Raw genomic sequence first — 12,122 nt, forward strand, 5'->3', positions numbered from 1 at the left:
TAAGCTAACATAAATATTTCAAGTTCCATTCTCTAGGGACAAATCTATGGTAACCACACATTACAAGTAAAGTGCAAGAGAGAAATTGGTTTGAAAACACCAAAGCTTTGAAATATGCAAGTACTGCAAAAGGGCAGAAACCTTGACTCTACATTTCCAGAACTTAGTGCAGAGTACTTAGTGCAGAAAATAAAAGTTATTTCAACTCTTGCAATTTTTAAGTGATTGATTTTGAGATAAGCTTAAACCATTTATTTTAGTCTAGTTACTAACATATGATCAAATTCATTCTATCTCAGTGAAAATACCTGTTATGGAATATCCTACACTTAAAAATCTAAACAAAAAAAGTATGAGATTACTGGTAAAGAAACCCAGAAATACAATCATATTAACAAAGGCTCCAAGATATACACCATCATTCGTAAATGCTTCTTAACTTTTAAATGCAAATGCAATGATCCAGAAAATTACTAAAGGCCAGACTACCACTCAGCTAACAGAGGTTTACTGCCGTCCGACATTAACGAAACAAGACAGAGATCAAACACACTGATGAACATGGGCTTTAGTGTGCATCTGATGTACTGGCTCAGAGGCAGAGTAAAAAGATGTCAGAACCAGAGCAGATACCAGCTTAGGCACCACTCCTAGGCCTGGACACTTGATTACAAAGCTACTGTCTATCTCCACTGCACCTTCTCCAGCAGTATTGCCTTGATAAACAATGAAGCTGAGGTAACAGTTTTCCTGCCCCTCCTTCTGGGACCAACGATCAGACTCAAGTCATGAATCTGACGAAAAAAAACAAACAACCCCTCACAACTAGACCAACTGATCAATGCACATAAAGTCTGGGACATGCGTATCTACTTTCAGTTAGTTTATTTATCAAAACAAATTAGTGATATAGAGATTACATATACAGAGGAGAAGGGTTAAATAGCTGCAGTATAAGATTTCAGCTCAGACAAATGTTAAGTGACCTATTCACTTCTTTCTGTGTAGCATAATTCATTAATACTCTAAATTAGAATATAAATTATACATATCATTTTGATTCAATTCACACAGGTTTGGAGAATGTTATTTTCTTACTAAAATATAGCAAAAACCTGTAGATATTAAAAATTCTTAAAAGATTTGTCTTTAAATAAATTATTCCACAAAAAATTATGTCTCAGTGCTGAAAAAAAGTATCTTAATCTAGTCAGAGCAATTGCTAAAAATCTCTTATCTTTTCAAACTTGAGGGGATGAATAAATGATTTAACCACAAAACAGATCTTCATGTTGACTATGAAGCTACTACCCCATAATACCATTAATGCTATATAAAGATAAATAAATGCATACGCTGTGTTAAAAAGTATCATGTAATGATGTCCAATATTTGCCATGCTAGTCATCTTATAAGACTTCAAACACAAATTTCTACAACTTTATGCCAGGGTCATTCTAAACATATGATTTACAAAACTAAAATTAAAGTCTAATTAGAAAAGATATCATAATGAAAGGGATTATTGTGTACGTGTCAAAACCCAAGAAGTTTCTTCACATGGTATTTTAAGAATTCTGGTCTTTTTCAGTCAGCAGTTTAATGAAGTGTTATTAAACTCTACATCCACTCCTGAACAATGACATCTGAAAGGTCCACATGTTAAAAAGCATTTCTTTTAATAAAAACTGCGACTCATTTCATACTGCTCAGACATCAATACTATGAGGATATGTCAAAGACTAAGCTAATTTCCACTCCACTTTAATAGCTTAATTTGAAGAACATTACTATAGAAGCACATATTTTGTTAAACACTAATAATTGTTCAAAGCTGTTAACCACTTTGCTTCAGCTGATGGATCAACTAGGAATCACCCAGGCATCAGAAAATAGGCCCTTATCTGTAGTTGTGTTATACTAGACTGTAGAGGCATAATATGTTATGGGTCATTTGTGAGGGCAGCACAAACACTGGGGCTACTCTTTATTGCCATAAAGACAAAACTGTAAAAGACAAATTAAAAGTGAGTAGTCATCTGGGAGATTAGCAGTGGGGGTATTTACAAATTACTGAAACAAAGTGAATCTAGTATAAGAGCAACCCAAAAGTTACAACAACTCTTCCTATATTCAGAGCCCAAAGTGGAGCAGCAGGTAGACAGGTTTCAAACTCAGGGAAAGAGGACAGCAATTATGCACAGCATAAAATAATGCTTATCTGATGATTTTCCAAGCAAGTCAAACTGGATTCTTCCATGAAAGTTAAATGGCACTCTGCTTCCTGATCAAACTCAGCAGGAGCCAGTCATTAGGAGCCCATGCCTCCCACAGGCAAGGCACTGCTGCTGACCTGAATGTCTGTTACCTGCCTCTACAGGCCACAGCTCCTGCACAGTGGGACACTCCCTACTCTCCAAGGCAGATGCTGGACACACAAAAGCAGGCTGCCACCATGCAAGAGCTGCAGGCTGAGGCTGCTGGTCTGCGTGCCCTGCCCACAAACACCTAAGGCAGCAGCAGTACGCTAATGTGGGAAGTGTGGTAGTTTGACATTTGAATCATAAGCAGTGCTCTCTTCAGCAAGTGACATTTCAGAAAGAGGGTCATCACCAACAATATCTTGGGGTGTCTGAACAGTATCAACACCAGTAATCTATAATTTCCTGTAGTCAGCAGATATAAATATCAAGATTAAAGGCACATACTAACGAATATGTATTTTATTCTAAATTGACCTGATCTTTTAGTTTCAGGAACAAATGTTAAAAGTATTACCATATTTACATAAGCGGCCAGATATTGTGGTAAAGCATTTTACTATCACCATATAGCTTAATAAATAAAAGATTAAAACGCTGCAGTTCTGAATTGTGCTGAAAAACTAGTTTTTTACATTGTGAAGCTCTTGCACAGTTTTCTGTTATTTGCTGTTGTCACAGGACCAGAAGTACCACCAAGATAATAAACAGTCTGGATCTACTACGGGTATTCCCACATCCTCAGGTTTTTTACTAAGACTGTATCAGGGAATCATACATAGTAGTAGGATCTATACAAAATAACCTAACAAACCTTAAGAAAAATTAATTTATACCTTAAGAAGAGAACATTATAGCCAAATCAAGTTAAATCTCTTTAATTTTAAGATTAAAAACATTAAGAAAATTTCAACTAATAAAAAGAATTTGCTGATTTGTTACAATGGGATAAAAATGAGCTACCAACAATGCTTCTTCTCTGTAATCATTAGGTTTAAAAAATTATGTTTCAATGTCATTTTAATTCAATAGAAATTAGAATACGTATGTGTTTTATGATAAAACATATAAAGGACTTGATATCTGTGGGGACCTCGGGAATCAAAGTTTTGCTGTTTCTACTCCCAAGCCATCTGTCAGCTTACCAACATCCAGCGGTGAGCAACAGTTCACACAGACTCACTGCATAATCACAGAAATTCTCCAAAAGCTAGCCAGATTTCATTCATTTTGTGATATTTGGGCTGTTTACAGGAGGCAGCAAATGAAACAGAATCTGATCCACAAACCTTTTTCAACTCCACTGATGTTCTATTATCAACCCTCACAGACAGGACTCCCAATTCTCAGCAGTGTTCCTCCATATCACCACACTTACTTTTAAACAGCACTATGTAACCGTATTACTTTCACTCAGAAGATGTTTTAAATTACACATGCTATTCTAGAACAAACGTTTTCAAATTGTTAAGTAGATTCAAATGCTCTCTTACCACTTTTGCAACATAAGGTGCATCACTGCCAACTGACTTTGAAGAATTAACATCAGCTGTTAAAAAGGAAACATTTATTAGTAGTAGGAGAGGAAACTGTCACAAAACATATACTTACTTGCTATGCAGCATGGACAAACAAACTAGAAAGCAATTAAGTATTGACATGAACATCTATCAGTACCTTAGACTTTGCTAAGAGAATGACTCTATATGGGAAGACTACTCTATATGGTATGGTCTTGCATTCTCCCTTCTGCTTGAGGATGACAGTTTACTAAATAAAGGCCTTTTATTATTCAATAACTTCTTCCCTACTCAACAGCATTTCTTTCATTTTCTAGGACTGTGATGAACATACACAGTTGCAGCCATAAAGATGAGAAACACATTCCCTCTTTTGCCATGTCACATGTCCAAAAAGTGACTTTCTGTTGCTGCTAAGCTGTTGATATTTGTGACAGAAGGACACCAAGTTAGGCAAGCACAAAGTACAGGAACAGTCAGGGGCACAGCTTTGTGCAAATGATAGGGAAACAAACAGTGAGCAAGCTTTGGCTTGAACAATGCCGGAATTCTTAACACAAAGTACTACACAATTTGAGTGAGCTGGAACTCCAGTCTCAGTAAATTTAGTAGCTCATTGAGCAAGGCTGAGTAAGTAGTAGAGAGCTTCTTTGGCAAGAAGCCACCCACTGGTCCTGTTTTTCTTCTTAATCCACTTATGCTGCAGTCTGTTCATTTTGAAAGCAGGACAGATTACTAATTTTTTTTTCAACTCAGTATGAATTTAGTGCAACTTTTTCACCAAGAGAAGGAAGATCATAAACATATAGCAAAATAAAACCTTATTATCATGAGCACATTAACTTCCATCCCTTCAAAACTGTTTGGAAAATGACTAGGGGCAATCAAGCTTTTTTAATTCCTTGAGATATCCTCAAGACCTGTCTAATCCATTCATCTGTTCCAATAACAGAGATACTAAGTACGGAATGGATACTATCCACTTTTACAGGTTTCCTTGAATTCAGTAAACAGCATTGCAAAACAAGATCTGTGCTGATGCTTTAAACTGTGAAGTCCAACTTTTCAATTTTTTCTGAGCACTGGTTACATAAAAAAAGTATATGACTTAGGTCAGAAGTTCACAAGGCAATGAAAAAGTCAAAAGCAGCACCGAAGTCAAAATCAAATGAGAAGACTCCACAGAATATGCTTAGACAGTTTCAGTTCAGAATTTGTGATATAAGGACACTCAAGCAAAAATCCCTTCTTTCAGACAGACCAAAAATCAAATTTAAATAAATACTAAACTATCCTTTCACTGCTAAAAAGTAATAAAGATTTTAAAGAATGAACTACTACTGGAATCTCATACAACCTCAGTTCTCACAATGACCATCTGTCCACTCTTGTCATTGTTTTCCAACAACAGGTTCTAGTAAAAAAGATCACTCTGCATTTCTAACTTAGGGTCAATTTTTCATTGCTTTGAATAAGAATAAACATCTCTCCATTTTAAAGCATTATCAAAAATAACTACACTTACCAAGGTAAAGGCGTCCAAACCCTCCCTGCCCTATAGGGACACCTAATTTCCACTCTTTTCTTGATGTATCTGCTAGAACCTCCCCTGGAGAAAACACTTCAGCAAGTTTCCTTTTTGCAGGGGCTCTTTTTTCAGCAGTCTTCTTATTATATGGCATTTTCCCTGGACAGAGAGGAGGAAAGAAAAGGAAAAATAGAAAAAGTGCAGATGTTACATACTGACCAGACCTACTTTATGTAAAAATCTGCTAGAAACATGAAAAAGCATGAATTGTTTAAGATTTAATTTGCTACTACAAAGGTATGCTAAGAGAAATACAGTAAGTAGTTTCATCGGCATGAATTCTAAGTGAAAAACAACTAATTTTTCCAGGCATCAAAAAAATTTTACAACAAAAATCTTCACAAGAAAAAACTATCAGAAGACCTTGTATAATACATGCTAGAAAAAAAAAAAAATCTCAGAATCATACTCATACTCAATCAAGCACAACCAATTTTAAGTCTAAACTTAGAAAAAAAAAACCTAATGAAATAAAGTTCATCAGTTTTTTTAGAGCGAAAAGTGCATATTGAAAGAGCATCATACATTCCAAGTCTTCAGTAATATGAGGAACTCCTCTTATTTGTAAAAGAAAAAAACCAAACAAACAAAAAAAAAAACCACCAAAACCACACACCAAAAAATTAAACCATTCAAACAATTATTTTTTCTCCTATATCACTGCAAGCAAGAAAAATGAAAGTCTGCTTACTGTTCACAGGGCAGTATTTAGTAGATTGTCAACAAACTAGTACATAACTACCCATTCTGAGATCACAAATGTAAACATATTACTGTTGCCTTCTCCCAACCTCAGGTCTCAGATCATCAGTATTCCAGAAATAACATAATGGCCCACGGGTACAAAACACATGCATCTTTCTCCAGAATAGGCCTCATTTTGAGTGAATAAATGTTTTAAGTTTTTAGCAGAGCCAGATTTTGGTTCAGTAAAACATCGTGCTGAATATGTAGCCACGATATATAGCAGAGTGCACTAGACCTCTTTACAGGAAAGGCCTTCACGATCTGCTTTACAAAGAACTGATCTTTCCCTCTAACTTATGAACATAAAAATCATACAAACAGAGCCACAGTTATTTTCTAAAACATACCATTCTGACTGGTGGGGTTTTATTATTATTTTGCTTGCGGAAGTAGGAAGGAATATTAATACAAAAGCAAGGAAGTTTCTGGATAGCAAAGTATCTTTTTCCCATTAGTCTAGCCACTCAATACAGTAACTCTAAGCCAAATGCAGTTACTCAACATCAGTTTTCCTCTTTCAGTTCTAATGTTCCTCTAGGACTCTGGTTTTAGTTTTCCAAATAGAAAACCACTTAACTATGACAGCTGTTCCAAAAGCATTTCCCCTTCTACAAGCCTCTTTTCTGACTGGGTGGTATCTTCGGGAAATTTTCTTCCCCAGATATGTCTGTCAGCCAACTAACATCTGAATAGAGCAGTTCGTACCCATTTCTCTACTTAATAAATCCTATAACTGTCAAGTTTCCTGAAAATGTTCTTCTGTCCACTAATACTCGAGTCTGCAGTTATGGCTGACCAAAACCCCAAGGGTGGAATGTGACCGAGTAAAACTCAGCAATGGATGAACAGGAGACGGGCAAGGGTGAAGTGCCCAAGGAGCACTGGAGAGAATGCAAAGGAGCTCACTTTAGCTCAACACAAAAAGGACCAGTGGGTGGCCTTTGTTTTAAGTGATCAGCTAAACAACAGCTGAGTGGATTGGATAAAATGATGGTGTAAATGTCTCCCCGAGTTAGCCAGGCCAGAGTTGCGAGGCTCAGCCCAACATAAAGAGTATAAAAACTAAACTAGCAAAGAATTTCGAAGAGACCAACGGGCTTAAGCTGGTTTCAACCCAGGTATTCCTTCCCGGGGGCTGGAGATGCTACATAGTGACAGGGCGCATATTACAGAGATCGGTACTGGGAATCACATCGGTACTGTGTATTGCAATTGCTGTATTTTGCCAAGTATAATTTACAGTTGTATTGTTTTAAGTATATTTTGTATCACTCTCCTAAATCAGAAATCCCATATAGTATCAACTATCTTCAAACAAGTAAATCTGATATTAAATATCATGCCCTCCACACATAGAAGATCTAAAAGGATCTGGTCAGAGAGTACTAGACTCTGTCAGCAAGCAGCGTGCTGACACCACAGTCATTCAGTATAGGAATAAACGCAGAAGAGAAGGAGTATGATTCCATGACAAAGAAAAGTTCTGCTTTTTCGGGTCCTTATTAATCTGAAAAGTAGCTCTGTGTCATAGAACCACATCTGAATACCTACTGTGGTTAAAAAAGTAACTTCAACAACACAGTAGTATGAAATATCCACATCACCAGAAGAAACTGGTATTTATCAATGCCTATACTGAACAAGCTTCCTCATTATCACAAACCAGGATATTTCCAGTTCTATACAGTAACATTCTTCTCTATAATCAAGATGCAGTTCTGACATTTTACAGTTAAATTTTAAGACTAACTTTCCCCACAGTTTTATCCATACCCTTCAAGAATCTCCTCTCTCTATACCTCATCTTTTTTCTTTTTTTTATTTTTTTAATCTTCATTATGATATATATTGTACTGTCTTAGGGGAAGGTTCTTCCTCCAGATTTTCTACAGGAGAAAAATTAGACTTTCAAGAACCAAACGAAATTCCAGCTAGCTCGGCTAAGACCATAACAATGAGAACATAATGCTGTCAAAGTTCCTCAGAAGGAACAGAGAGTGGTAGGAATGATTACATGTTGATGTCTTACACTTGCAGGCCAAAATGATCACGGCAGGCCTTTAAGCAGCTTCTCAGGACACCCAGATCAGGAAAAGGATTAAAACAAAGGACACACTGAAACCAGTAGAAGTTGTGATCAGAAAATAAACCAGAAGTCTGAAGCCCCAAGACTGACTCAAATAAGGAGTAAAGGAAAGTACAAAAATCAGCACTGTTGGTACCTAATGACTCAGATGTGGGACAAGATCACACTCATTGTCATCTAAAGGATACAAAAATATACACAAAATGAGCATACTGTCCTCAAGAACAATATAAGAGACATGAAGAGGACTTGAAGGACTGTATCCTTTGACCTCTGTGTCATTACAAATAATTCCAGCAAGACTTGGACAGATGCACTTAGGTGCTTGAATGCTGGACACATTACTGACCAGTAAGTGAAAAAATTTGTAGCCCCTTTTTCAGTAAAGCTAGCAAGCCAGTGAAATAAAACTATTGATACACTTTATATTTTTGACATTCACAGTGAATCTCAATAGTAGCCTTGCTTAAAAAGGAATTAAGTTTACTTAAAATAGCTCAAGAGTATCAAAGAAGGAGCTGGGGTTTCCCTCTTTTTTTCCTTTTTTTTTTTTTTTTTTAACGTGGTCAATAACTGTATGCCTGAAGGTATTTAGTTTAAAAAAAAAAGTATATTAATAACAACTTCCCTTTATCCATAAAAGCAAAAATTCAAAACGGACATAAGTTTGAACGTCCCCAGCTGGGAACCCTGCCCTTAACAAATACACTAGATACACATACATGGTTTCTTGGCTGTCTATATTCATATCCATCTGCTAAGATGGCACTGTGCCTACTTACAAGTTGGTCAAACTATCAGTAGGCCATAGGTGCCAAACACTGATCGCTTTCAATGGGCAGCATTCACAATACTAAGCACTCACTCTTTTGCAAAAAAGCTGTTACCCATGGAAATATTTAAGCAATGGCTGCACATGCTTTCACATTTATTTGGATAAATTCATTCAGAGATCTTCTACAGATTGAAACTAAAACCACCTGGAGACTGCAAAAATTTTCTACATGAAAATAGGGAAAAAAAAAAAAAAAAAAAGACAAAATAATGAAAAAAGATAATGACATTTTAGTGTGAATTCTATCATTCTATGTGCTTTTCAACTCATGAAACAGCAAATGTGAGAGGTTTGTCAGGAAATTTATGAACCAGCAAACACTATATGGAACTGCCTACTGTACACCGCATAACTGGAATAAAGTTGCATACTTCTCCCTAAAATCACCTTTAAAAATTTACACACACACCCCAAAAAAAAAAAATCACCTTTAACTGTCCTGCATCTCAATTACCTCACCCCATCAGTAAATGGAAATATTTTCTATCCCACTGGTATTGTGAAGTTTGATTCATTAGTGCCTGCAACCATGCTGAAGTCCTTGGAAACAGAGTGCCATAGATGTCAAGTACTGTACTATCATTCAAGTATCAAACAGACCTGACCCTACTTAGCTAAGGTATCTGACAAGAACTATTTTCAAGGTGTATGATTGTAAACAGCAGCATTTTATGTGGCTACAATATACTCAAAACAAAGATTTTGCTACTAACATGTATGAATAACAGAAGTCTATTTGTCTAAACTCTCTCCAAAAGCCTCTTGGTACTACAAAGGCTATTTTTCCTGCTTCTCCCTAATAAAACATCTTGGAAGAAACTGAATACACTGTACTTGAGATATGCAGACAATTTTGTATCAGTAGTGCTATTAGTGGCGTTATCTTTACAAATGTCTGCAATGGTTGCTACTCTAGCGATACTTGAACTCTTAGAATAAATATGAATAGCCACTTCTCAATTTTTGTTTGCATTCATTCTCAATAAACTCCAAAATTAATATAAATCAAATTTATTTTTAATAAAGTATTTCTGTAGTGTGGCAGGTTTCTTCCTGATTCACCTCTTTTATTCTCTGGAAATTCTCACTTTTCTGGTTGTTTCTATCAGCAGGACCTATTTTCATTCTCAACACAGAGAAGGCTTCCTGGTGACCTGTGCTCCTCTTCATGAATAGGTAGACCCAGCATGACCTGAAATCTGTGTGTCATTAGTATTGTTCATCAGTCACAGCAAGACATCTAAGTCTGCTTACAATAAAGAAAATAAAGACAAACAAAAACCAAAACCAAGCTGTTGCTCAAGGAGTGGGAGAGAAAGAACAGGACACTTTAAGACTTCTGAATAATCTAGAACTGTTTCTTAAGAGGGATCACCAAAAAAAGTACCTGAAGTATCAGTGACTTGTAATACCAAGCAAGGTAGATAGTAAACAAAGACTTTCTTGCATAAATAGGACAGTCTGTGACTGGTCTATCAGTGTTGCATTTTGAGTAGAACTATAATCTCATTTCCTGGCAATTAAGACATCTGACAAATAATGGTACTCCTGGAAGAAGAGGCGCTAGAGTTCTTTCTCTAAGAAACACCTTTTCTTAGAGAAAATGAATAAATAAATGTACATTGGACGACAACAATTAATAAGAAGCATTTCATCACAATAGCACTATAGTGGGCAAACCAAACACGTTTTTGTTTTTTTTTTTTTTTTTTTAAAAGAACGCAGTTTGTTCAGAGATAGGAAACATTTACAAGAGGAACTGCTGCGTTGTTAACTAATTTTAAATTGTCTTCTCAATAATACATTTTCTTCTTTTGAACACTACTTAAGGTTCCCTTGAAAATCCTGAGCATCACTCAGATAGTTATTGCAATAAAGAACACACCAAACTTTATAAAGTACCAAATCATCTGTCACTCCAAATTACCTCACAAACCAAACCACCAGCAAGTACCTATGCACGTGAGTGGGACACTCAACTTTTTCATAGTTTGCATACTATATAAAAAATCAACAGCTCTGAAATTCATTAAGAATCCCACCTCATTTGGGTATTATCCCCAAGAATGAAGTGGACAGAGAAAGGCACAAGTCTTTAGACACAATAATAGCTACGGAAAGCTTCACAACAGCTTTTATACTTTTGATAATGATAAAAAGGGCCCATAGATTCCCTATGAATTAATAAAAGCGTTAACACAAATTGAAATCCAAAGAAATCAACAGGGCTCGCCCTGTCTGCAACTAAGTCTTAAACAAGGAAGGCAAATGGGGAGAAATAGGAAGTGAAGGGAAACCTCTCAGAAAGAAACCAGTTTAGTGCAGTTCTTACACAACAGGTCTGTTCTGATCCTAAAATTACAGATTTTTATTTGTGATTTATAGGTCTGTATTTCTTAAAAAAAAAAAAGTTTTATTTAAAGCAAAACTCAGGAACGCCTCCCAGCCTAGATGGTATTTTGTTAGCCACACGAGGATATTCCTAAAGGGGACAAACCTCTAAATGGCACCGAGTATAGCTTTTACTCCACCTCCCCTTAGCACTAAAGAAAAGCAACCACGAAGAAAAGCAACTTAGGCCGCTGCCTCCAAAGGGAGCTTTAGAGCCAACAGCCCATGAAGGCAGGGGAAGGGAGGGTGCAGCAGACCCCATGGCTGAAACCGAAGCAGCTCTTACCCACCTGCCCCCATTCTCTCCCTCCCTGCCAGTCCAGGGAGATGCCGCCGGCGCCACGGGCTGGGACGGGGGGCAGGGAAGGTGCCTCTCCTACTCCCGCAGCAGAGAAGACGGAGGAACAGGGCCCGAGCGGGCCGCGGTGTTATCACCAGCCCACTTAGCGCGGGAAGCGGGAAAACCCGGCCGCAACGCGGACTCACAGCAGGCCGAAGGGGAGGCGAAACAGCGCCCCAAAACTCGCCTCGCAAAAAAACCCCGACAAACACTACACTCCAAGAGCAGATGCCGGCTTCAAATACCTCCTCCGTGCCAGGCCCAGCCGCGGCTCCTTCCGCCCCGTCCGAAATTCCCGCACTGCCAGGGACCCCGAGGCGGCCCGCCCGCCCCGCCGCTCACCTCCCACCATCG

General features: G+C 37.4%; 1 protein-coding gene across 2 annotated transcripts in view; it reads right to left on the minus strand.

The window, feature by feature from the left end:
- Positions 1–12,112, minus strand: part of VRK1 (VRK serine/threonine kinase 1) — a 36,034-nt gene extending 23,922 nt beyond the window's left edge. Inside the window, exons 1-3 of one of the 2 annotated variants that reach the window (XM_026849927.1) lie at positions 12,014–12,112; positions 5,307–5,468; positions 3,755–3,810 (exon numbers count right to left, since the gene is read on the minus strand). In XM_026849927.1, coding sequence (XP_026705728.1) covers positions 3,755–3,810; positions 5,307–5,463 — 213 coding nt within the window. In that variant the 5' untranslated portion in view covers positions 5,464–5,468; positions 12,014–12,112. Of the gene's footprint in view, positions 1–3,754; positions 3,811–5,306; positions 5,469–11,718; positions 11,960–12,013 lie in introns of those variants that run through there. The other variant, XM_026849926.1, reaches the window with a different exon arrangement.
- Positions 12,113–12,122: the final 10 nt, after the last annotated feature.

This window comes from Athene cunicularia, assembly GCF_003259725.1.
Source record: "Athene cunicularia isolate RWA chromosome 5 unlocalized genomic scaffold, athCun1 chr5_part1, whole genome shotgun sequence".
Classification (NCBI taxonomy): Eukaryota; Metazoa; Chordata; class Aves; order Strigiformes; family Strigidae; genus Athene; species Athene cunicularia.